This window comes from Corythoichthys intestinalis, chromosome 22, assembly GCF_030265065.1.
Source record: "Corythoichthys intestinalis isolate RoL2023-P3 chromosome 22, ASM3026506v1, whole genome shotgun sequence".
NCBI lineage: Eukaryota > Metazoa > Chordata > Actinopteri > Syngnathiformes > Syngnathidae > Corythoichthys > Corythoichthys intestinalis.
Genome location: NC_080416.1, coordinates 12,165,647 through 12,192,090, shown reverse-complemented (window position 1 = coordinate 12,192,090; position 26,444 = coordinate 12,165,647). Strand labels below are relative to the sequence as shown.

The window sequence follows — 26,444 nt, the reverse complement described above, 5'->3', positions numbered from 1 at the left end:
AAAATAAACAGGAAGTGACCCATAAAATACCACAAAATCTACAGGAAGTAACTGAAAATCAACAGGTAAATGATCCTAAATGGCCCAAAATTACCTCATTGCCTGGCATTGGCTGCCACTGACGGTCATATACGTTCAATCCGTTTGAAGTGGGAGGGATGGCAGCGAATGAACATTTGTTCATTCGCTGCCATCCCTCCCACTTCAAATGGATTGAACGTCTACTAGTGATAATGTCATTCCAATTCACAGCAGAAGCTTGTTTTTTCTGTTTATTAGTTGTTTGTGAAATATCCTAAAATGATTTCCATACCAATGTATTGATAATTGTTGTATCGCCATATCGTCAGATCATCGTTATCATGAGTTTTGTATCGCAAATCGTATCGTATCGTGAGGCACCAAGAGGTTCCCACTCCTAGTTAAGACCAACATAAGTTTTTGTTTGAGCTAATGTTTTGTAATGCATTCGTAATTTCGTTTATAGATATAAAGTATTTAGCCATTTTTGTGGGAATATGTGTTTGAACCTTTTCTTAAAGTGCATGTGACACAAAAAACCATGTTTATTTCATAATTCACGCGGTATTTTATGCTCCTGAATGATATGGACCGCTTGGATGTGTGTGGAAGCGATCGCTATATTTATTTAGTTTTTTGAATCCCGCGCCATGAAAATGAGTGACTTCCTGCTTCGGTCTTGCATTGAGGAGGAGGGCGCTGTGACGTGTATGGGTGAAGGCGTCCTCTTTGCTATACAGCCGTACTGTGGTGTATGAGAATTAAGGATTCAGCTGATTTTGCGGATTAATACGTTTATTTTTCGCATCACGCCAGCCAAACGGTTGCAGAAAAATCTTGCTGTCTAAGGGAGAGGCGTGTGCGCCTTTTTGGAGTTTCAAAAGGTTCCCATTCACCGTGGATATTGGCCAAAACAAGCCCTACTACTGTGGGACCATTGGACTTAAGAGAAAGTGAGTAAACATTGTGTTTTGTATTATGTCAAATACTGGGATCATTTTATTATGTAGGTGGCTTGCATTTTGTGGCTGACATGCATGCGGGGCGGCTATTTTTCGGCACAACACCAGCGGCTTGTTGCACATCCATCCGCCGGGAGAGCACTGTATTCGGCTTATTGTGCTCATGTGCCCGGTGTTCTGTCAAATTTTCCGACCGATCAGAAATTGCAACTTTGAGTTAAAAATAGCCGCGAATACAGCGATTACAAAGTAAACACTACAAACTTTCTTTAAATTAAGGACTACTTACGTTTGATCATTGATAGGCATGTAAAAAGCTCTCCTCATGCACATTAGCTGCACGTTAGCTGCACAACAACTGCAGCCGCCCTCCTCTGGGGAACAAGCTGTAAATTGCTCTCTGGCAAAGACTATCAACAACCCAGTCGTCATGTCAAAACATCCGAGCTAGTTATGTGTGATTTTCCACTTCGAAGACTTTGAAACATCACTCGGTTCGGGTTAGCATGTCGGCTAGCTGTCACGCCTCTTGGTTTGTTTACATTCTGTGAAGCCGGGGAAGGGAAATGACATATGTCCGATTTAGGTGTCATAAAATATCGTTCGGGAGGTGCGACAGTAAAGGTGAAGTCGACAGTTTTTACTATTATGGAGTAATTTTGCCATGTCGTCCTGAATAAGTGCATTTTTATTATTTCATATTCCATTTAGCACAAGACTATTATTTGTCATGACCATGCCATTTATTTAGCAATTGGGGAAAATACTTGGATAAAAAGAATATCCTGTAAAAATATTGAAGTAAAGAAACTGAAACAATTACATTTTGCAGCTCTCTTCGTCGCGTTTTCCTCGTTGTGAATAGTTCCCCCTCGACGGGCTGACTGGTCCTTCTCAAGCCATTTATTTAGCTATGTGGGAAAAAAATACTTGGATTAAAAGAATATCCTGTAAAAATATTGGAGTAGAGAGACTGAAACAATGAATTTTTGCGGGTCCCTTCGTCGCGTTTTCCTCGTTCTGAATAATTCCCCCTCAATGGGCTGAATAGTAAAACCGATGAGCCCAGTCTCCCGCTGACGTCATCCACCTGTTGGGGACGCTAGAGCCCTATAATGGTAGGCGTGGCTAACCGGCAGATTAAAAGACTAATTTCTCGTCATCTGCGCTTTGCTAAATTGTTGTATTGTATATAGTCGAATTGTCTCAATATGATATGATTCTAATTGACATAATAATGCTATTTAGGACTTTTTTTCTCCTGTCGCATGCTCTTTAAGAGCATTGTATTAAAAAAAAAACAAAAAAAAAACGTTAGCATTTTTAAACATTTAAGCTAGCGGACTTTTGCCATGTAAGTTGGGCAATTGTTCTTTTGTTGTACATTGATCTTCTTTTTTTTTTTTTTTAAATACCGTTCGAGGCTCAGCTAAGGTATTTTAATTTTTCATGTTGCTTATCCGATAACTCGATAATTCGAACTAACTAGTTCATCAATTAATCGACTACCAAAATAATCGATAGCTGCAGTCCTATTTAACACTCACATGCATATATTCTTTATCTTCTGTAAAGATTGACTAATATTATTGTGAAAAAACATGACATTTTTCCCCTTTAATTGGTTTCAGTGGCTACCATTGACAGTGGTAGGCGTCCAATCGATTTGAACTGGGAGACGTCAATGGCAGTCAGTTAATTTGAACACTAAGACTCACTATAATCATTACCTCTGTCGTGATTTCTCTCCTCTTCAAAAGCCAATGACTTCATTCCTAACCCCTAATTAGGACATTCATTTACCCCACATTGATATTGTCCCTGTTGATGAGTATTTATCCAGGAATGTATTCAACTCAAACAACACACCACGCAACAGGTGTCGTGTTTAGTCCGTGGGCTTTATTAACTGAGGTCAGTGCAGTCAACGGTTAATTGTAACGACGCGTCGGTCTTTAAACATGATGAAAAAAATCTTACTGTCGGTTCTTGTGATGATGGGAGGTCTCGACGTTGCCACCTTATCTGACCCAAAGGTTAGGGGGAAGTTGATCCACTGTGGGAAAGATGCGCAGACCTGCGATCGAGGATGGCATATTGGAAGGAAGCAGACACAACATCAGGTTGGGATCACACTTGTGTCATATATTTGGCTTCTTTTTACTTTTAGTGAGACCTTTTTGTTTGTTTGTTTAGAAAAGTTTAACATTTTAACAGGGGTGTGTAGACTTTTATAATCACAAGTTGATTGGGTTAGTTGGTTTCTCTAATTGCAAAAAAAAAATTAAAAAATCTTTATACAAGTTCCACGATTTGAACAATTAAAAAACAAACTTTACTACAGTACTACAGAGTAGCACATGATGTTTTCTTGTATTTTTACATCCTTGAGGAATTATAATTCTAATTTAAGCGATAAGACGAAACATTTTGGAATAGTTTGATCAATGCAGCCCACCCTATCCTTCATCTATTTATTTTTTCCTTCGAAAAATCTTCACAGACAAAAATTGAAATGCATAGGAGTTTGGACCTGGATAACTTCAAAATACATGCAATCCCAACAACAAGCAAAATAAGCTTTCCATCCATGGTCAAGCTCCAACTGCCTTCTACCTTATCCCCCCACCGGATGGCAAACATGCCCCTGCGCTTTGGAAGGGATGGTGATAATGCTCCAAACAAGCCCCAAAGGTTCGGAAGATCCCCGGAGATCCCAGAGTTTCAGAACCTAGATTTATCCAGAAAACAACGGAGGAACATTCTGTGCTGGATGCTTCTTAGAACGCTAGCCCGAGCCAAGTTGTGGAAATAGAACTACACGGGTAGGCAACTCGGATGACTATCTCTCATATTTTCTGTCAAAATAGAAAAAATAACTTCCTGAAACACTAAAAAAGTTATAGAGGCAAAAAATTACTAAATAGACTGTAGTTGTTCTCATATTTTTTTAAAAATTTCTTAATGATTTCTAATGTCATTGAATATAAAGTACACAAATCAGTTCAAGGTTACATTGAAACACTTTGGTATTCAATGTTGTTATTTTTTTCCCCCAAAAGGTTTGAGGATTTCAACATCAACTTTGAAGAAATGAAGACACAAATAGACATTCTATGAAATTATGTACATTTTTGTAAACTCATATTTATGAAATTAATAAATTAAATTAGGACTCTCTGCTTGAAGTTAAGTCATTTGGATGGAAATAAAGTCTGATGTAGGATGAATAAAAGTCTATTAAATACAGGGAGTATGAACTTTTTTTTTTTAATGACTTTTTTGCTGCCCTCTGCTGGTCAAAAAATTATTAGCGTACTTTTTTTTATTAGCGTATTAACTTTTAGTCATCGTTACATTAATTTTACGCAATTTTGGGGATACAAACACAGAACTGTAAACATTAATATCAGGCTAACCACGCTAAATAACTTCTAAGCCTTATGTTAAGCTAGTTTTATGTTTGTGCGTTTGATAAAATCACCTGTTTGATGTCATCGTGTGAAAGCAAAATTCTTCTTGAACGCTCAACACTCGAACATTTTAAGCAGGTTATTGTCACTCCAAAATTAATTCAATTGTACAAAAAAACAGTCTTAAATCTGGCAAAATAGTATGTTGCTTTCGGCCAGCTAGCACGTTGAGAAGAGGGCCAGGTGTAGTGACGTCAAAATGCGGAAGTGCTTCGGTTTTTGAAAACGCAATTTAGTACTAAGTAATTAGTCAAATGTAATATTAGTCCTGTAATTATTTTTGTATCAAATTTAAAAATACAATAAAATACAAATATATAATACAGGTAGTCCCCGGGTCACGAACGAGTTCAATTCCTATGCTGGCGACGTAACCCAAATTTCCGGTTAATCGGAATTAATCCTCTAAGTACCCTGGATCACCCCCTCATCCTCAAAATAACTGTCCAAAAACATGTATTATACGTAATATTAATAAAATAAAGTTTAAAAACAAAATACTGTACTCATCATCAATGCTGGTGGATGGTAAAACAGCTACACTGAGTATGCCAGCTTGTTCACAAGTTCTTGTTTCACTGATGTTTACTGTAGTTTTACTTTTAAACCATAGAAACACCGTAGAAACCTTTGGCTTGCTAGTGAACAAACAGGTAAGTCAATGCCACTTATGAAATTTATTTAGAGCTTGATTTCAGCAACTTGGATGAGGTCGAGCTGCTTATGCTACAACGGTGCTTGCTGCATCGCACTATACTCGCTTAGTACAAAGCAGAAAACGACCTGATTGGGTGTGCGCTTTTTTTAGCCAGCGATGCTAAGAGTAGAGATGTGTCTGGTGTATTACCGGGGTAGCTCTACAAATTTCACCATTAAGATGTCGCAACAATAAACAAATGACTCCATTATACCAATAAAACGCAAGCTTGCCGTTCTAACTTCACGCCAGCCTGTTCAATCATGTGGTATCTTTAAAGCACCGTAAAAAATGAATCAAAAGCGTGGATTTTTACCTCTCTCCAAGTTTTCATATGGCACCGATTGACCACGAAAAAAAGGAGATATGATCATTTTAATTTCAAAATAGTAATTATGAAGGACCTTTTCACTATTCAAACTCGGAACTATTTTCTCCACCAGAGGGCAGTCATGCTCTTTGGACGAATAATGCTTCATTTATGTATTTTTTCACCTCTTGTCGGAATTCAATTATTTATTTATTTTTTTTGTGTGTGTGTTTCTTGGTTTAATGTGGTTATGTAATGGGTTGTTGTACAGTATCATTATAACAACAGTCCATATTGATGATTTTGTGCTCAGAAAAAAAATACCATTGTTTAAAAAAAAGGAAAAATCCAACAAAAATATAAGCAGTTAATCGCAATGTTCCTCATTACTTGAGTATTCTTTTCACCAAATGCTTTTTTACTTGTACTTGAGTACATTTTTTTGGACAACTACTTTCACTTTTACTTGAGTAATATTATTTTGAAGTAACGAAACTCTTACTTGAGTAAAATTTTGGGCTACTCTACCCACCTTTGCAATCTACCTTAGTGAGACAACAGCTTCCCTCATTGGCGAAACAAATATTTTAACGGGGGAACTAGAAATCTGTGAAGTTAAGAAAAATACAGAGCTTAAACAAACTGTGTACACTGATATGCGACAAAAAAAAAAAAAAAAACTGGAGACAAAATGGCGGACAAGACTCCGGCATTGGTAAAGTCGAAATCACATAGGTCAGGTATGTCGTAACCCCGGGACTACCTGTATGAATATAATACATAAGTTTGTATGTTTTTGCATGTAAATGCGGACATTTATTCTGATAAACAAACATTTTTTTCACTTTTTTCCCATGGTACAATTTAATATACATATGTTTTTTAAGCACTTCAAATGTAATAGTTATGATAAGTTTTAAACACGTTACAGTCCCACCGAATTATTTTCAAACAGCCTTGGCTGTGACTCTTGGAGTGACATGTGGAAATTACAAACTGCTCAGGATCACTTTTAACATGTCGCGTTTATTGCCGCGAACACAACACGTCTGGCTGCCTCGAACGTCGCCACACACACATTCATTCCAGCGCGCGCTTCCTTATCCGCATACGTACAAATAGTGTTTCAAGGCAGCACTCGCAACACTTCATAATCTACTCAAACCCTCTCAATTACACACAATGAGTTGTCACAGCAACTGTTTAACAAGTTAAATGATGACTGACGCATGCGGTGCGTTTGAAGTCTGCTTTTCTGGCAAGATCAAACACAACCATCTGTCAACATCGTTAACTTTAACAAGCAAATCCAGTGCATTGCCGCAGCAGGGAGAATGGGAGGGAGAGGGTGAGACTTCGCAACCGGCTCGGGACAGCTCATCTGTATTATTGCATCTGTATATACATATTTTTCAATAGAAAAAAATCAGCAATTGACTGAGGGCGCGAAGATTGAAGTGCGAAGTAGCGAGGGATCACTGTATTCCTTTTTTTTCCCTCAACCATACAACATACTTACCTGAGACACACCCTCTTGGTTGGGTAACCTCTGCCAGACAGGAAAAAAAAAGGAAACACCTTGATACTTGAGAAGGGTGGTGCCTCGTATCTCAAGAAGTTCAGGCTACATACCTTAAGGAATCGAAAGGTAAGGATTTTTACTCTTGTTTACAAAATCAAAGTTTTTTCACATTTAATGTCTGTTTTATGTGCCTTATGTCTTGATAGTAACTGTAGTAGAAGATCTAGATACATATATAAAACGTATAGTACCATAGGCGTATTGGTTCCTATGTTAATCAATGCATGTACTGGACAAATAAGGATTATTGCGGCATCTCAAAATTTACCAGTATTGTCACTCCGTTTGTTTTTTAGTGTGGCAATGGGGGACGTGGCCAAAGGGAAAAAGGTGTTTGTATTAAAATGTGCCCAGTGTCACACTGTGGACGAAGGTGGAAAACACAAAGTGGGTCCAAACCTGTGGGGTCTGTTTGGCAGGAAGACAGGACAGGCGCCGGGCTATTCTTACACACAAGCAAATATCGACAAAGGTAGGTAGTTGTTCTTTCAAGATTTTTATACTCATCCTGTGATTGTTAAGTGACAAACAGATATGGAAAAACACTTTTAAACATGTCCTGATAGTTCAATGTAAAGCTTTTGTAATAGTGGGAAGTAGTCATTGTTTTTTTGTTTTTGTGAGACTGAGTCACATGTCTGAACAGGCAGAACGACTCTGTTCGCAAATAATGCAGATGGTTGCATGCTTTTATTTATGAGTAAAGTAAAGCTTGTCATTGTTTTTCTAGGGATTATTTGGAGTGAAGAGACTTTGATGGTCTACCTTGAAAACCCAAAGAAGTATATTCCCGGAACCAAGATGATCTTTGCCGGTCTGAGAAAGAAGAGAGAGCGGCTGGATATCATAGCATATTTAAAGGAGGCCACCTCACCCAAATAGACACGCAAAAGTTGTGTGTGTTTTACGATTAATAGCTACTTAAGCACGTTTATTTTTATTGTTTTATTGCTTAAAGTCTTGTTTTGTACTTCTTTGTTGCACTTTTTGATGCTACACTTCCTGATTGTTTAATTTATTTGTATTCAGTCATTTTTTTACACACAGGAACTTGAAAACAACTTTGATCAATATTTTTATTTTAAGCAGTTCCACACTTGTGGTTTGTTTGTTCAAGATGAAAAAAATTAGAGGGGGATTGCAATAATTTGGTTGTGTTAAATCAACTAATTGTGTTAAACAACTTGATATAAAAATGTTAAATTCTTTAAACTGAAATTGCTACACGTATAAAACGAATGACCAGTATAACTTCCTCATGCCTGAATTTACATTTAACAAATATGCATAAAGTGGGAATACATAAGACCCTAAAATTATTCATTAAAAAAAAAAAAAAAAAAAAAAGGTAAATACAGAAAATTAAATTTTAAAATGCCACAAAAAAATTGAAAATCATGAAATTAAAAAATATTTCAAATAATAGCTAATATCAAAAATAAAATATATATAGTTTAAAAATGAAAGAGTTAAATTATTTTTATTTACTTATGTATTTTGATGTATTTTTGTTAAAAGTAAATTCAGGCATCAAGAAGTTAATGTCTTATTCAAATGTGCCAAAAATAACAAGCAATGTAATAAAATTTAATTTTTTCCCCCCAATTAGACTCATTCTTTCTCATTTATTGTAGTATGTTCCCGTTTTTAATCAATAAAATGAGTTCACGTTTTGAATTGAACTATTTTAATATATGAACATAGAATTTAAATAGTGATAGTAATTATACTAATAGTACAAATACTAATAGTAATAATAATAATAAATAGCAAAACATCGACAGTGGTATGAAAAAGTATCTGAACCTTTTGGAATTGTCCCATTTCTGCATAAAATCACCATCAAATGTGATCTGGTCTTTGTCAAAATCACACAGATGTAAAAACAATGTCTGCACTAACTAAAACCACCCAAACATTTATAGGTTTTCATGTCTTAATAAGGATAGTATGCAAACAATGACAGAAGGGGGAAAATAGGTATCTGAACCTTTTGGAATTTCTCACATTTCTGCATAAAACCACCATCAAATATGATTTGATATTTGTCAAAATCACACAGATGTAAAAACAGTGTCTGCTATAACGAAAACCACCACCACTATTTATAGGTTTTCATATTTTAATAAGGATAACATGCACACAATGACAGAAGGGGGGGAAATCAGTAAGTGAACCCTCTGCCTAAGGAGACTTAAAGAGAAATTGAAACCAATTTTTACCAAACAATTTAAGTCAGGTTTGTGCCCAATCACTGATGAGTGCTTTAAAGCTGCCCTGCCCACTATAAAACACACACCTGGTAAGAATTGTCTTGATGAGAAGCATTGTCTGATGTGCATCATGGCTCGGTCAAAAGAGCTGTCTGAAGACCTGCGATCAAGGATTTTTGATTTGTATAAAGCTGGCAAAGGATACAAAACCATCTCTAAAAATCTGGATGTTCATCAATCGACAGTCAGAGAAGTTGTCTACGGCACTGTTGCTTCTCTTTTAAGGAGTGGCCATCCACCAAAGATGAAGCTGAGAGTTCAGCGCAGAATACTTAGAGAGGTAAAAAAGAACCCGAGAGTGTCTGCTAAAGACTTACAGAAATCGCTGGCACAGCCCAATATCTCTGTGCAAACATCAACTATATGTAAAAATATTGGCAAGACTGGTGTCATGGGAGAACTCCACGGAGGAAGCCACTGCTGTCTAAAAAAAATATTGCTGCTCGTTTAAAGTTCGCAAAAAGGCATTTGTACACTCCACAGAAGTTTTGGCAAACTATTTTGTGGACTGATAAAACTGAAGTTAAACACACAACGTCATGTGTGGAGGAAAAACAGCTCACCAACATCAGCACCTCATCCCCACTGTGAAGCATGGTGAAGGGAGCATCATGATTTGGGGCTGTTTTTCTGCCTCAGGGCCTGGACGGCTTGCAATCATTTATGGAAGAATGAATTCAAAGGTTTTCCAGGATGTTTTTCAGGAAAACCTGAGGCCGTTTGTCAGACAGTTAAAGCTAAAAAGAGGATGGATGCTGCAACAAGACAATGATCCAAAATACATATGTAAATCAACTTCAGAATGGTTTCAGAAGAACAAAACACACATTCTGGAGTGGCCAAGCCAACGCCCAGACTTGAACCCCATTGAGATGCTGTGGCATGCCAGACATCCCAGGAATCTGTCTGAACTACAGCAGTTTTGTAGAGAAGAATGGGCCAAGATTAGTCCTGATCGATGTGCCAGACTAATCTGCAGCTATAGGAAGTGTCTTGTTGAAGTTATTGCTGCCAAAGGTGGGACCACAAAATATTAAATGTGATGGTTCACTTACTTATTTTTCCACCTTCTGTTATTGTTTGCATACTATTAACCCCTTAATGCCTGCAACATGACGCAATTGTCAGAGAATCCCAAAACTTAAAAAATAAGGTCCTAATGGTACTTTTTTCACAAGTGTAGTAAAAGAAAAATCAAAATGAACATGTGTAATAAGCGCTCTAATATCTATAACCCTTGCTAAATCCAGATTTTTTTTCCGTCATGGAACCTGCAGATGCATGTTTTGACTTGCATCGATCTTTTTTTTTGTGTCTAATTTCAAAATTCCAAATTAGTCTCAAAATAATGAAATTCTGAGTGTATCAAATGTGATACACTAGGCTAGAAGGGGTTTTACAATATGAAAACCTATAAATATTTGGGTGGTTTTAGTTAAAGCAGACACTGTTTCTTCATCTGTGTGATTTTGACGAAGATCAGATCACATTTGATGGGGATTTTATGCAGAAATGTGAGAAATTCCAAAACGTTCAGGTACTTTTTCATACCACTGTACAGTATATAAGACTTGTAAGGACCCAAACATCCAGCAGATAGCGCCATTTCCCATCTAAACCCACCAGCCGCATCGCAAATGGACACCAGTGCCAGTCGCATCCTTTACGTGTCACTTCAATCTGGTTTGCAGAACCACTTGGATTGAGCTCTACTTCGCTGCACTCAGTTCTCTTTAGGACTCATTAATTCTAGAATACAAAATCCTGGTTTGCGTGATGCAAGAAGCAAATTAGCTGCATCAAGACTGCTTGCTTTGCAGTGGAGTAGACGCTAGCCAACTGCAGTTTGCAGAGGACGGTAAGAGATGCATGTCGATTACTGTTGCAGATATTATGTAATATTCTCCAATCATCTGCATTGATGCATGATGTGACTGGTTAATGATTATGTTTCAGTGCGATTGACGGTGCTAGACGTCCAATTCATTTGAACTGGGAGGTTGGCAGCGAATGAACATTCGTTCATTCGCTGCCAACCCTCCCAGGTTCAAATGGATTGGACGTCTAATAGCGCTAAACTTATTTGGAAACATTTTGTCATCTTCTTAAAGGTGGAATTCACATAAAAAGATGGATTTGCTGACATTTTTATCTTTCAACATCCTTGTGAGTCCTACATGGGCCATGTCCTATCACTCCTTCATGGACAGATTGACATCCCACTCAGGTTTGTTTGAAGTTCTTCTCCTGACCACCGGAAGATCTTTTAAGCTCGTTTTCATATTTCTTCTCAGTCTTCAAGTTGCCGGTGAAGCTTGAACACTGTTGTCTGATGTCCCCTCCACCTCCTCCACTCTTCCCACCACCACCACCTCATCACTTCCCATCACCCCCCGGGGTGTCGCCGCCGGCCGTGTTTAGAGGAGAGGAGCAGCAAAACGAGCATCCGCGGGTACCCGGCTGCCCACCTGGACCTCCGGGACCTCCAGGACCACCTGGTCCAGAAGTGAGAAGACTCAGAATCAAGGGGACGGATGTAAAATTTGCAACGTAAATGTGTAATTATCATTTTTTTAGGGTGAGAATGGATTTCCTGGCATAAGAGGACCAAAAGGGGAAAAGGTACTTTTTAGTGTATTTTTAGTTTCACCATTGAGCCCTAAATCACTTATTTGTCTTTCCCAGGGAGAAATTGGACGCCCAGGGTCAAAGGTGAGCTTGTCTCCTTCTATGTTGTCCCCTCAAACTGCGTCTACACAACTCGATAAATTTTCCTCTCGACCTCTTTCTTCTGTTTTCTGGCCGGCGTCCATTTTACTATCGTCTTGGTTCCGCTGGACTTCAGTCCTGCTGAGCAATCCACTTCTGCCGCTTAATCTCCCTAAGTGCTTTTTACTCTCACCCGATGATAAATCACGCCACGCAGCAGCAGGAGCAGAAGGTCCATTGTGTCCCAACAGGCTGCATTTCGTTTAATGAGGGACCCCCAATAGTCGTCCGCAAATCTCGCGGGTGTATTTTGAGCCGGAATGCTCATCTGTTATATCTGATTAAGAAATTGGGGAAGGTCAGACTGTTAATTCAAAGTGTTTATAAAGACAATAGCATCATCTGCCTTTTTTTTTTTAGGGGCGTACAGGAGCGCCGGGGCTTCCAGGGAAACAAGGACTTCCAGGATGGCCTGGTCCACCGGGACCCGTGGTATGTTGTCGTGTAGTGCTGCAACGATTAATCGATTAACTCGAATAATTTGATTAGAAAAATAGCTTTGAATTAAATTTTGCTGCTTCGAGTATTCGTTTAATTAAAGTGGCGTTGTAATGGTTTGTTTTTAAAGTGTTTGCATTTAGTGGATACACTGCCCTCTATTGGCGACAGTGAATATGACGTAACTCATGTCATATGGCTGAATCCAGGTGCCTCCTGTTAAAACCAACATAACCTTTTTTTTTGGGAGGTATTGTTTTCTGAATCGGGCATCTGGTTCGGATGACTCCTGGACGCCTCCCTGGAGAGGTGTTCCGGGCATGTCCCACCGGCGGGAGGCCCCGGGGTCGACCCAGGACACGCTGGAGAGACTATGTCGCTCGGCTGGCCTGGGAACGTCTTGGAATCCCGCCGGAGGAGCTGGCTGAAGTGGCTGGGGAGAGGGAAGTTTGGGCTTCCCTGCTGAAGCTGCTGCCCCCGCGACCCGACCCCGGAATAAGCGGAAGATAATGGATGGATGGATGGATGTTTTCTTAATGCGTTCTTAATTTAGTTTATAGGTATATTTAGGAGTTTGTTGGAATACGTGTTTGAACCATTTGTTAGGATCATTGTTAAAAAAAAAATTAAGTTAGCATTTTATAGCATTTAAGCTAGCGGATCTTTGCTATGTAAGTTAGCCAATTGTTCTTTTGTTGTACTTAGATCCTAATTTATTTTTTTTTATACTGTTTGAGGCTCAGCTCAGCTATTTTAATTTTTTGTTGTTCCTTATCCGATTACTCGATTATTTGAACTAACAAGTTCATCGATTAATTGACAACTAAAACAATCGATAGCTGCAGTCCTATTGTCGTGTATGATTATTAGGGCTGCAGTAATTGATTATTCTAGTAATCGATTCATCTATCAACTAGTTAATTCAAATAATCGGATTAGTAACATTTAATGCATTGCAGAATAAATATTAGGAGACGTAAAACAAAGACTTGCTAAGATTGCACTTTCGAAAGAGCATTAAATGTGAATACAAAATAAAATTCCCGAGTGTTTCTTCAAGCTATGCAGAATTGCACTTTCATTTAAAAATAAATTAAAATACTTGCGCTTAGCTTCAAAGAGTAAAATAATAAATAAATAAATGAGGATATAAGTATAACAGAAGAACAATTGCCTAAGATGCATAGCAAAAGTTCACTAGTTTAAATGCTATAAAATGCTAACTTTTTGAACAAATCGTTCAAATAACTATTCCCACAAAAAACTGCTAAATATAGCTATACACTAAATTACTATTGCATAAAAAAAATATTAGCTCAAACAAAAACTTGCCTTATGTTGGTCTTAACAGGAAGCAGCTGGATTCAGTCATGTTAAATGAGTCGTCATATTCACTGTTGTTGTTGTTCGTCACTGTTCAGTGTATCTCTCAAATCAATCAAACTAAATGCAAACACTTTCAAAACAAACCATTACAAGCCACTCTAATTAAACGAATCTTTGAAGCTGCAAAATTTCGTTCAAAGCTTTTTTCTAATCGAATTACTCGAGTTAATCGATTAATCGGTACAGCACTAATGATTGTTTCAGTGCCATTGACAAATATAGACCTATTTACAGTATTTGAATATGAGCATGTGTTAGGGTAGTTAATAAAATAAGAGTATTACAGGAGAAAACTGCCATTTTAGGGTGAGAAAGGAGACCCTGGACTCATGGGACTACCAGGATTGAGGGGACCCCCAGGAATGAAGGTGAGCGTCAAAGCACGTTTGTGGATTTTTCTACCGATAGAAATAAAAACTAACTTAATTGTAAAAGCAAATTCAGTGCAAAAACAGCTTGTAGTTGTAAAAAATGAAATGTAGTTGGCGTAAGAACAACTTGTTGTTGTCCAAATGAGAACTAATGTACCTTGTATTTGTAGACGTTTTCTACAATTAAAAATTGGTTTTGCCAGTGGCGGAACAAATGTGAACAGGGCCCGGGTTTGATGAGCATAAACGAGAACCCTTGAGTGGACTGTTCAAGTTGGGGGGGACAGGGTGGTGCTGGAGTACAATTATTCGCGGGCCCCTCAAGATGATCATCCAGTGTGTCAGTGCTTAGGGGTGTGTGTGTGTTGGGTGGAAGAGGAAATGTTTTTGCGGGCCCCTCCAGGCAACCAACCAAGTGGCTGGCAAAAATATTTTAACATCACCTTACGTTGGTGTTTGATACTCCCCTCGCCCAAACACGCCCGCACACCAGGTCCCTTGGGCTAGGTTCATACCACAGGTCTTAATACACAAATCCGATTTTTTTGTGTTTTTCCGACTCGAGGCATTAACTTGACAGTCTGAACGGGAAAGGTGGACCATTTTAAATCCGATCTAGGTCACTTTCATATATGGTTAAAATCCGATCTGGGCCACATTTTTCCAGAATGTGGCTGCGGTCTGAACTGCAAAGTCTCCCAAATTGGAATTCATGTCAGCAAAGCGCGAAAGCAGCAGGCAGGACGGCAGCGATGGAATGCATTGGATGGATTGCATTAGCGCCTACCTTGAACTCGGCTTTTACGCAGGAGGCGAAAGAAAAGGATAAGCCTGAACATGCTCGGTTTTATTTCTGTGCGCCAAATGAGCAATATTTCAGTCTTGCTTACATGGCCAAGTCAGGGCAAACTGACATACAGTACGTGCATGCATTCTATCAATCCATACAAACTTTGAATATAAGACTAAACGCGGATTATTTATGTCTGTTATTTGTGTCCTCTTTTTGGAGATCAAAATATGATAACCCTAAAATGACGTAAAGCCAGCATGTGCAGTCATTTGTTTTGATGCTTCTGCGCATGCGGGTCAGTTTGCTCAGCGCGTGTCGGACTGCGGTTTAGTGCAAATGCTTAGTACTCAAATGGGCTCAATGGACAAAGGGAGTCTGAATGAGCACGCCAAAAAAACAGACATCATAAAAAATCGGAATTGTGCATAAAGACCTGTGGTATGAACATAGTCTTAGAGGCCTGGCCCCGGGTGCGGTCGCATTCCCAGGAACCCCCTAAGTTCCGCCTCTGGTTTTACTACAACCACAGCAAATGTTACTTGTCGTTGTAAACAGTTACAACAATAACAGTTTTTTTTCCTACAAATACAAACGTCATTGTTCATATTGTTACATTTCTTGTTTTCATATCATAGGGTATGCCTGGTTACAGAGGAGAGAAGGTAGGATTGTAATTTTCATACTGCAATGAATATATCACACCATATTTGACAACTGCCCGATTTTGTATTATGAAAAGGGCGACAATGGAAACCCAGGAATGCCGGGATTAAAAGGTGAAAAAGTAAGAGAAGTCTTTTTATCTTGCACTTTCAGTTTGTTTTTTGTTAAGGGAATAACTATTCGATGTTCTCTCCTTATTTAGGGCACTACCGGTTTGCCTGGAATGCTAGGTCAGAAGGTAAAGGACAAAAAAGCTAATAAAGCAGTGGATTTCACTTAATATTCACCATTATTTCTTCACAAAGGGTGAACAAGGCCCAAAAGGAGAACCAGGCATCCCAGGCAAAAGAGGACCCACCGGGCGCCCTGGAAAGAGAGGCAAACAGGTGAAACATACAAAATATTTAAATAAAAAACGGCAAATATATATTTTAAAGTTTGGCATTTCATTCGTTTTGCTTAGGGAGAAAAGGGAGAAATTGGAGCCTTTGGACTTATGGGCAAACCTGGGCCACCAGGGCCAATCGGGCCTCCTGGTCCACCTGGTCAACCAGGCTCCGGTAACTTTCACACTTAATGTAACATAGGTGGTGTCAGAGAATTAAATACAAATCAAACTGATCACATTTAAGACATGAAATACAGGACAAACAGCATACATTCTGGATAAACTTTAATCCTTTACATTTTTTAAGGTCTAAGTGCAAATCTATGTAATTTTTTTTGTAGAAACTATAACTTGCAAATATGGACTTTTTCTACAACTACACGTTACATTTTCTACTAGGGTTGTTCCGATCATGATTTTTTTGCTCCCGATCCGATCCCGATCGTTTTAGTTTGAGTATCTGCCGATCCTGATATTTCCCGATCCAATTGCTTTTTTTTTTTTTTCTCCCGATTCAATTCCAATCATTCCCGATAATTTTTCCCGATCATATATATTTTGGCAATGCATTAGGAAAAAAAAAAGAATAAAACTCGGACGAAAATATACATTCAACATACAGTACATAAATACTGTATTTGTTTATTATGACAATAAATCCTCAAGATGGCATTTACATTATTAACATTCTTTCTGTGAGAGGGATCCACGGATAGAAAGACTTGTAATTCTTAAAGGATAAATGTGACTTTGTATATTGTGACTAAATATTGCCATCTAGTGTATTTGTTGGGCTTTCAGTAAATGATACTGTATCCATTTAACTGTTCTGCCCAAATGCATGATGGGAAGTGCAACCATGACTGTGCGTAGTGGCACCAACTGATATATCTCCTCTGCGTTGGGAAGTTACATAGGGTGTTAAGGAAAAGATCAACCATTACCGTTCTTCCCCACATTGCTTCCCACGATATTTCTAATTGTTGAGAGAGGGATTTTAAGGCTTTAGCCAATTAAAAAGAGGCTCCAAAGACTGCCAAAATTCTCTCTACGCATTTTACGCTGCCTGTTAACTCTATATATAGGTAAAAGGGCGCCATTATAGATTGAACGCGACAATGCGTAAGTGGGTCGTGCAGCGCATATTTTAACGTGATTAATTTTTTAAAAAATAATAATTACCGCCGTTTACGCGATAAATTTGATAGCCCTACTTTAAGCCATAACTAAAGACACTGTCTGTAACGTTAAATACAATTAGAAAAAGATTTAATTAAAAAATATATATACATATATATTAAAAAAAGGCATGTTGGATATTTTTTTGCCGATTCCGATACTTTGAAAATGACGTGACCGATCGATCGGGACATCTTTATTTTCGCCAAATACATGGCATTTTTGCAACAAATACTAATTTAGTAGAAGCTAGCATTGTATTTTTTAGGTGGAATTTATGATGAGAATTGTTGTGTTAAAACTCCATTGTGGGTCTTTCAGGTCTCTATCTTGCCGGGGAAAAGGGTGAGAAGGGTCTTCCCGGCCCACCCGGTCACTGTGACTGTGACACTCTTCTCATCGCCAACAAAGCTCCTTCGGGAAGCTACACGCATGAGGAGATCCCCAATCAAGTCCCTGCCGTAATACTACAGTTTTCATTAAACGTAATACTTGTAATTACACTGGAACTCATCAACTTTCATTATTTACCTATTCAAACGTGTGTAGATATTCGTAGTGAGCAACGAAGACGAACTGGGCCGTCTACGTCTAGATCACGCCATCGCCTTCAGGAAGGATCAGAAGGCGCTCTACTTTCGGGATAAGGACGGATGGAAGCCCATTCAGGTGAGGCGTGAATACATATCTGAAAATCTGACTTCTTTTATCTGTCTTCAAAGGGCGTAGGTTTGGTCTCAACATTGGTAGGGACGATATAACAGCAAAACCTACATGTACAGTTGTAGGAAAAAGTATCTGAACCTTTTGGAATTTCTCACATTCCTGCATAAAACCACCATCAAATATGATTTGATATTTGTCAAAATCACACAGATGTAAAAACAGTGTCTACTATAACGAAAACCACCACCACTATTTATAGGTTTTCATATTTTAATAAGGATAACATGCACACAATGACAGAAGGGGGGAAAAAAAGTAAGTGAACCCTCTGCCTAAGGAAACTTAAAGAGAAATTGAAACCAATTTTTACCAAACAATTTAAGTCAGGTTTGTGCCCAATCACTGATGAGTGGTTTAAAGCTGCCCTGCCTACTATAAAACACACACCTGGTAAGAATTGTCTTGATGAGAAGCATTGTCGGATGTGCATCATGGCTCGGTCAAAAGACCTGCAATCAAAGATTGTTGATTTGTATAAAGCTGGGAAAGGATACAAAACCATCTCTAAAAGTCTCGATGTTCATCAATCGACAGTCAGAGAAGTTTTCTACAAATTTAGAGAGTTTGGCACTTTTGCTTCTCTCCCAAGAAGTGGCCGTCCACCAAAGATGAAGCCAAGAGTTCACCCTAGAGTGTTTGCTAAAGACTTGCGGAAATCACTGGCACGGTCCAGTATCTCTGTGCACACATCAACTATATGTAAAACCAAGGCCAAGAATGGTGTTTATGGGAGGACTCCACAGACGAAGCCACTGCTGTCTAAAAAAAACATTGTTACTCGTTTAATGTTCTAGAAAAAGGCGGTTGGACACGCCACAGGAGTTTCTGCAAAATATTTTGTGGGCTGTAGAAACCAAAGTTAAATCGTTTGGGAGTAACACACAACAAGAAAAATAGAACAGCTCACCAACAACAACACCTCATCCCCACCGTAAAGCATGGTGGAGGGAGCATCATGATTTGGAGCTGTTTTGCTACCTCAGGACCTGGACAACTTGCAATCATTAATGGAAGAATGAATTCAAAAGTTTATTAGTATGTTTTGCAGGAAAACCTTAGGCCGTCTGTCAGACACTTGAAGCTAAAACAAGGATGGATTCTGCAACAAGACAATTATCCAAAACACAGAAGTAAATCAACTTCAGAATGGTTTCAGAAGAACAAAATACATGTTCTGGAGTGGCCAAGTCAAAGTCCAGACTTGATCCCCTTTGAGATGCTGTGGCATGACCTACAGATAGTGATTAATGCCAGACATCCCAGGAATCTGACTGAACTATAGCAGTTTTGTAGGGAAGAATAGGCCAAGATTAGTCCTGATTGATGTGCCAGACTGATCTGCAGCTACAGGAAGTGTCTGGTTGAAGTTATTGCTGCCAACGGGGGGCCACAAAATATTAAAGTGATCCTCTAACTTAAATACATGTAGGCTCTAATAAACCACAATTGTTCTCTTGTACTAAAATATGTTGTTAGAAACACATAAAATGTTAAATCAATGGCAATATTTTATAATATTTACTACATATTTTGACCGTTAGTTGGCGCCATGGTTTGCGGGCTCGCAGTGATGACGTCATTGGTATCTTGCGTGTTCAACAATTGCTTATTGCTGCCTAAACTCGCGAAGTAAAATGCCACGATGTGCTGCTTTTGGATGCAATTTCCAGTCAAATGGAAACAAGGGGAGTGGAGTGGTCAAGGTGGAATTATTATTTTTACTGAATAAATGTGCACAAGTGGAAGCTTCTCCCCCTTTTTGGTCCCTGTATGCACGCATCCTACCCACCACGCGTTACATCTAGCGCCCGAACATTTTTCCTGGATCCTCAGTCAAGTAAGGGATCTGTCTATTTTCTGGATCCGACGGTCCCACTGCGTCTGCAATATTGGTTTTGGATCTGTCCATTGTTTTGATTCATCGGTCCCACAGCGGCTTTTCGGATCAGTCTATTTAGTGGAATCGACGGCCTAATCGCGGCTGCAACATTGCCATGGTATCGGTCTAATTCCTGGATCTTGGCGTGAGTAAAAAGCGCTGATTTAGATTACTATTGCTATCTTTTTTGCTTACTATTCTTCGTGGGAGTTTTCCCCAAATCATACTAAATAATTAAAGCACTATGGCACGCTACAGTGACAACAGTGACTCTGACGTGGACCTTACAACAATGTTGGGAGCTCGTCAGGGAACGCGTGTTTGCGTACTGCTGAGCTCCCGTGTGAAAAGTGGTCAAGGTGGAAATATTATTTTTTGTGAATAAATGTGCATAAGTGGAAGCTTCTCCCCTTTTTGGTACTTTTATACACGCATCCTACCCACCACGCGTTACAACTAGCGCCCGAACATTTTTCCTGGATCCTCAGTCAAGTAAGGGATCTGTCTATTTTCTGGATCCGACGGTCCCACTGCGTCTGCAATATTGGTTTTGGATCTGTCCATTTTTTGGATTCGTCGGTCCCACAGCGGCTTTTCGGATCAGTCTATTTTGTGGAATCGACGGCCTAATCGCGGCTGCAACATTGCCATGGTATCGGTCTAATTCCTGGATCTTGGAGTGAGTAAAAAGCGCTGATTTAGATTACTATTGCTATCTTTTTTGTTTACTATTCTTCGTGGGAGTTTTCCACAAATCATACTAAATAATTAAAGCACTATGGCACGCTACAGTGACAACAGTGACTCTGACGTGGACCTTACAACAATGTTGGGAGCTCGTCAGGGAACGCGTGTTTGCGTACTGCTGAGCTCCCGTGTGAAAAGTGGTCAAGGTGGAAATATTATTTTTGGTGAATAAATGTGCATAAGTGGAAGCTTCTCCCCTTTTTGGTACTTTTATACACGTATCCTAGCTACCACGCGTTACAATGTACAAGACATGGATTACACAAGGTGTCCTCTTTGGCCTGTACTGTAAGCACACAACGGCTCTGGATGCTAACAATCTACATAATTATATTGGGATAAGTTTGAAAACGCAATATGCTTACCTTGAATATCTGCTAATAAAACCGGACAGCTTACACTCTCGCTCCCAACCGGACTTCCCAACAGGACTCTCTCGCATCACCAGTTTTGCCCAACTTTTGTCTTATCAGGTATTTGCTGCACGCATTTTCCCCTGAAGCTCGTCTTGTGAACGACCGACAGTGCTGTCCTGCTCTTCACTTTTCAGATCTGGTTCAAATAGGAGGGGTAGAACTGACGATATGTTGGGAACGCTAACGAGTGACGCGCTGGGATTTCCGCAACGGGACCAGTGACGTCACGCACCGCGACGTAACAAGAATGGCGACCAATCACTTAAAATAATTTTACAAACTTTATTAAAAGAAAAACTTTAAGAGGGTTTTTAATATCAAATTATTATAACTCATACTAACATGTATCTTTTAAGAATTACTTGTCTTAAAAACAGAGGATCCCTTTAAATGTGATGGTTCACTTACTTACATTTTTCTAGTTCTATTGTTTCCAGCAGAGTTCACTACATTTGTCACAGTTTAATTAACGTTAACAGTAGAAAAACAGAAACAGAAGGACAGTTCTCTCTAAGCAGCTTCCTACTCAATTTTTGCAGGTTAGCAAGTTCACACAGTTTAATGTTATGCTGTCTCTGATGCAGGATGGAGTTTCAGTAGCAAAATTTGTGGTGTTTTTCCAACCTCCACAACATTGGAGTCTTTTTAAATTACTTACAGTGGCTGCTGCCGGCCGAAAAAAAACTGTTAGTATCTATCCTCTTCGAAAGGGGCGGAGCAAGCGGCATGTTGTCGACACAGATTTCTGTCGGGGCTGAGTAAGTGTGAGCGTGCGTGTGTGTGTGTCGGGGGTGGGGGGAAATGGTAGGGTCAGTTCTATCCTCACATCTTATGGCAAGACACATTATATCATGGATATACAGTGGGGAGAACAAGTATTTGATACACTGCTGATTTTGCTGGTTTTCCCACTTGCAAAGCATGTAGAGGTCTGTAATTTGTATCATAAGTTCTTTTCAACTGTGAGGGACGGAATCTAATACAAAAATCCAGAAAATCACGTTGTATGATTTTTAAATAATAAATTTGCATTTAATTGCATGAAATAAGTATTTGATACATCACAAAAATCGAACTTAATATTTGGTACAGAAACCTTTGTTTGCTATTACAGATACCAAACGTTTCCTGTAGTCCTTGACAAGGTTTGCACACACTGCAGCAGGGATTTTGGCCCACTCCTCCATGCAGATCTTCTCCAGAGCCTTCAGGTTTCGGGGCTTCTGCAGGGCCACACGGACTTTCAGCTCCCTCCATAGATTTTCTATTGGGTTCAGATCTGGTGACTGGCTAGGCCACTCCAGGACCTTAAGATGCTCCTTACAGAGCCACTCTTTAGTTGCCTTGGCTGTGTGCTTTGGGTCGTTGTCATGCTGGAAGACCCAGCCACGACCCATCTTCAGGGCTCTCACTGAGGGAAGGAGGTTGTCAGCCAAGATCTGGCGATACATAGCCCCAACCATCCTCCCCTCAATACGGCGCAGTCGTCCTGTACCCTTGGCAGAGAAGCAGCCCCAAAAAATGATGTTTCCTCCTCCATGTTTCACAGTTGGGATGGTGTTCTTGGGGTTGTACTCATCCTTCTTTTTCCTCCAAACACGGCGAGCCGAGTTTAGACCAAAAAGTTCAATTTTGGTCTCATCCGACCATATGACCTTCTTCCATTGCTCCTCTGGATCATCCAGATGGTCACTGGCAAACTTCAGACATGTCTGGACATGCACTGGCTTCAGCAGTGGACCTTGTGTGCGCTGTAGGATTTTAATCCATGACGGCGTAATGTGTTTTTGATGGTTTTCTTCGAGACTGTGGTTCCACCTCTCTTCAGGTCATTGACCAGGTCCTGCCGTGTAGTTCTGGGCTGATCCCTCACCTTCCTCATGATCAGTGATGCCCCACGAGGTGAGATCTTGCATGGAGCCCCAGAACGAGGCAGATTGACCATCAACTTGAACTTCTTCCATTTTCTAATGATCGTCCCAACAGTTGTTACCTTCTCACCAAGCAGCTTGCTTATTTTCCTGTAGCCCATCCCAGCCTTGTGCAGGTCTATTATTTTATCCCTGATGTCCTTACACAGCTCTTTGGTCTTGGCCATTGTGGAGAGGTTGGAATTTGTTTTTGAGCATGTGAACAGGTGTCTTTTATACAGGTAACAAGTTCAAACAGGTGCAGTTACTTCCGGTAATGAGTGGAGAACAGGAGGGGTTCTTAAAAATGAACTAAGAGCCGAAATATTTACTGGTTGGTAATGTATCAAATACGTATTTCATGCAGTTAAATACAAATGTATTATTTAAAAATTATACAATGTGATTTTCTGGATTTTTGTATTAGATTCCGTCCCTCACAGTTGAAGACAACTTATGATACAAATTACAGACCTCTACATGGCTTGCAAGTGGGAAAACCAGCAAAATCGGCAGTGTATCAAATACTTGTTCTCCCCACTGTAAGATTGCTTAAAAGTTTGGGGGGACAATTTGAGCATCCTGAAAAGTTGGTCGTGTTATGTCCCTACCGTACCGTCCTTATGCAAACCTACGCCCTTGCTGTCTTCCAGCCCTTTCAGCAATTCCAGTCTACCGAGAAAGTACCAGACAGAGTGGGTGTGTGCGGAGATGGTAAAGTGCAGGCCCAGGATGGCGAGGAATGCGATGATGGAAACCAAATTGTCACTGATTCTTGTCTGAGTGAGTTTAGAAAACGTTTGAGATCATTTTTTTTTTGGCCATTGACGGTGATAGACGTTCAATCTTTTTTGACTGGGAGAGGCAGGCAGCGAAAGATTGATCGTCTATCACCGTCAATGGCAGCGTAAGCATAAAAAGCACCCTTGATATTCATCTCCCAAGCATGCTTTCTCTACTATCCCTCTTTAATTGAATTAGCTGCAAAATGCTGTACTGGCACTGACACTTTCTCCCCTCCCTCTTGGCTGCGTGCCATTTTGCTCTTTCGTTTCCTGATTCCAGACTGCAAATGGGCCTATTGTGGAGACGGTTATCGACATGAAGGCATGGAGGAGTGTGATGGGAAAGACTTTGGCTATCAGACATGCAAATCGTATCTTCCTGGGTAAGATTGCTGAATTTGAATACACTTACCAGTAAGTTGCGCTCGTTCACAACATTTGTGTCCTTCACAGATCCTTCGGTCATCTCAGATGCACTGATTCCTGCATCATCGACTCTACTGGCTGCAAGTACTTCACCTGAACAGAACGCATAGTGCAAAGTTTGCAACTTGTCTTCACCTTATAAGAGGGATTCCTCTTCGGATTTCAATTGAAGTCTCACCTCACGTTCCTGAAAATGATTTGATGGACTGAGACAGTTCTAACAGGAAGTTTCTGGTCTGTGCCATGAGATGAAGGATGAGAGTCAGCTTTTGGATCAGCTGGCCTCAGGGAGCTATGACGAGGAACACTTAATGACATGCTGACTGTTATTACAGATATAAACTGAGCCTCTTTTACAACGACAGTATGCAGAACATGTTAGAAATCGTATATTTATAAGATGAAATGCAGTATAAATGCATGGATTTGTGCTTAACCAGAGCTGTACAAAGTGTTAACATTTTAAAATGAATGTCTAAATATATGATGAGAACGTTTTAGAGCAATAAGTAGCATGGCGAGACTTTTCATTTTTCATGTGAATATCTGCATTATTGTCAAAATAAATCAAGTGTTTAAAGAGTAACTTTGGAGTCTTTCAAATGTAAAGAAATGGCATGAAATATGTTAATCCATTCATGCACGAATTGTGATTTTATTTTATTTTTTTAACCCTTACAGGGCACACATTGGGTGCCATTGACGACACTAGACGTTAATAACTTTTCGGGGCAGGATGTCAACTTTTGAGTGTTACTTGGAACCAAAACCAGTGTGTAGTGTATTTTAGTTTTTATTCATGTTATTTGTAGTTTCAAAACATTGCATTAATTCATATTTAGTCATAATCATCGAATACAGTAAGGATAAATAAGTGCTAACTTTTGAATAGCTGGCCACTGTTGTGATCACTGTCCCTGAAAGGGTTAAAATAGTTAATAAATTAATAAACAGAAATTACGCCATGTTACAGAAAAAAATTCCACTTTGTTCCTGGCTTGTAATCATTCTATGCATGTTGCTTAAGTCCAAACGAAATGAAAATGCACCACTAAAATATAAAGTAGGGCTGTCAAAATTATCGCGTTAACGGGCGGTAATTAATTTTTTAAATTAATCACGTTAAAATATTTGACGCAATTAACGCACATGTCCCGCTCAGACAGATTTAAATGACAGTAAAGTGAAATGCCCACTTGTTAATTGTGTTTTGTGGAGTTTTGCCGCCCTCGGCTGGCGCTTGGGTGCGACTGATTTTATAGGCTTCAGCACCCATGAGCATTGTGTAAGTAATTATTGACATCAACAATGGCGGGCTACTAGTTTATTTTTTTGATTGAAAATTTTACAAATTTTATTAAAACGAAAACATTAAGAGGGGTTTTAATATAAAATTTCTCTAACTTGTACTAACATTTATCTTTTAAGAACTACAAGTCTTTCTATCCATGGATCGCTTTAATAGAATGTTAATAATGTTAATGCCATCTTGTTGATTTATTGTTATAATAAACAAATACAGTCCTTATGTACCGTATGTTGAATGTATATATCCGTCTTGTGTCTTATCTTTCCATTCCAACAATTTATTTTACAGAATATATATAATTTACAGAAAAATATGGCATATTTTATAGATGGTTTGAATTGCGATTAATTGCAATGAATTATGTTTAATTAATTTTTAAGCTGTAATTAACGCGATTAAAAATTTTAATCGTTTGACAGCCCTAATAAAAAGGCAAAAGTTTGGTTTAGCTAAAATAAGAGGCTATATTCAAAATTTCCGATTTTGCGTCCAAGTTATGCAAAAAATATTTGTTAAATTTCATTTCTTCGTGATTCAGGTCAAACTAATTAAGGAAGAAAATGTACATATCTACTGTATACATACAGTGGGGAGAACAAGTATTTGATACACTGCCAATGGGTTTTCCCATTGGCAGTGTATCAAATACTTGTTCTCCCCACTGTACCTGTCAAGTTGTACAGTTTTAGCGTAATTTGAACAAGTGAGCACTGATTTTTAAATGTGTACGCCGTACGTTCAAGATTTTTTTTTCTCCGTTCGGATTGTGTCACCGTTTCGGCAACGAGACAATGTGTGTTACTATGCGTTACTACGTTGGTTGAATGATGCGAGAAAAGTCAGAGACAAGGAGAGAGAAGAGTGTTTGTTGTGACGCTGTAGCAAACGCAATGCTAGGTTAGGTAGCTCCAATATTTCCTGACTGTAGCCGACAGCTTACA

General features: G+C 39.2%; 3 protein-coding genes and 1 long non-coding RNA gene across 4 annotated transcripts; 3 read left to right on the top strand and 1 right to left on the bottom strand.

Annotated features, from left to right (window-relative positions):
- Positions 1-2,897: 2,897 nt before the first annotated feature.
- npvf (neuropeptide VF precursor) lies at positions 2,898-3,684 on the top strand (the record flags this gene model as incomplete). Its single annotated transcript, XM_057827556.1, has 2 exons — positions 2,898-3,106; positions 3,487-3,684. Coding segments are annotated over exons 1-2 (360 nt in total), but the record flags the coding sequence as incomplete, so codon positions are not given.
- Positions 3,685-6,992: 3,308 nt separating this feature from the next.
- LOC130910347 (cytochrome c iso-1/iso-2-like) lies at positions 6,993-8,631 on the top strand. The gene is made up of 3 exons (XM_057827555.1): positions 6,993-7,111; positions 7,342-7,517; positions 7,776-8,631. The coding sequence occupies exons 2-3, from the start codon at positions 7,349-7,351 to the stop codon at positions 7,925-7,927; spliced, it is 321 nt and encodes a 106-aa protein (XP_057683538.1). The 5' UTR covers positions 6,993-7,111; positions 7,342-7,348; the 3' UTR covers positions 7,928-8,631.
- A 2,327-nt stretch (positions 8,632-10,958) lies between these two features.
- wu:fc38h03 (acetylcholinesterase collagenic tail peptide) lies at positions 10,959-25,623 on the top strand. Its single transcript, XM_057827217.1, has 17 exons — positions 10,959-11,176; positions 11,430-11,545; positions 11,613-11,824; positions 11,896-11,940; positions 12,004-12,030; positions 12,448-12,519; positions 14,217-14,279; positions 15,711-15,737; positions 15,815-15,859; positions 15,941-15,976; positions 16,044-16,124; positions 16,202-16,298; positions 17,627-17,766; positions 17,855-17,974; positions 23,637-23,766; positions 24,049-24,151; positions 24,222-25,623. The coding sequence occupies exons 2-17, from the start codon at positions 11,449-11,451 to the stop codon at positions 24,289-24,291; spliced, it is 1,365 nt and encodes a 454-aa protein (XP_057683200.1). The 5' UTR covers positions 10,959-11,176; positions 11,430-11,448; the 3' UTR covers positions 24,292-25,623.
- On the bottom strand, positions 11,698-24,488 carry LOC130910189 (uncharacterized). The gene is made up of 5 exons (XR_009061830.1): positions 24,373-24,488; positions 24,181-24,287; positions 18,419-18,480; positions 16,026-16,104; positions 11,698-11,813 (listed from the first exon to the last, which is right to left on the bottom strand). It is a non-coding gene; the product is annotated as an uncharacterized LOC130910189 (long non-coding RNA).
- Positions 25,624-26,444: the final 821 nt, after the last annotated feature.

Excerpts from the sequence above, each read along its gene's own strand:
- LOC130910347 (XM_057827555.1), top strand. The coding sequence starts at position 7,349 with ATGGGGGACGTGGCCAAAGGGAAAAAGGTGTTTGTATTAAAATGTGCC. Across the intron at positions 7,518-7,775 it reads ACAAGCAAATATCGACAAAG|GGATTATTTGGAGTGAAGAG; the intron begins GTAGGTAGTTGT and ends TTGTTTTTCTAG.
- wu:fc38h03 (XM_057827217.1), top strand. The coding sequence starts at position 11,449 with ATGGATTTGCTGACATTTTTATCTTTCAACATCCTTGTGAGTCCTACA. Across the intron at positions 11,825-11,895 it reads CAGGACCACCTGGTCCAGAA|GGTGAGAATGGATTTCCTGG; the intron begins GTGAGAAGACTC and ends TCATTTTTTTAG. Across the intron at positions 15,977-16,043 it reads CTGGAATGCTAGGTCAGAAG|GGTGAACAAGGCCCAAAAGG; the intron begins GTAAAGGACAAA and ends TTCTTCACAAAG.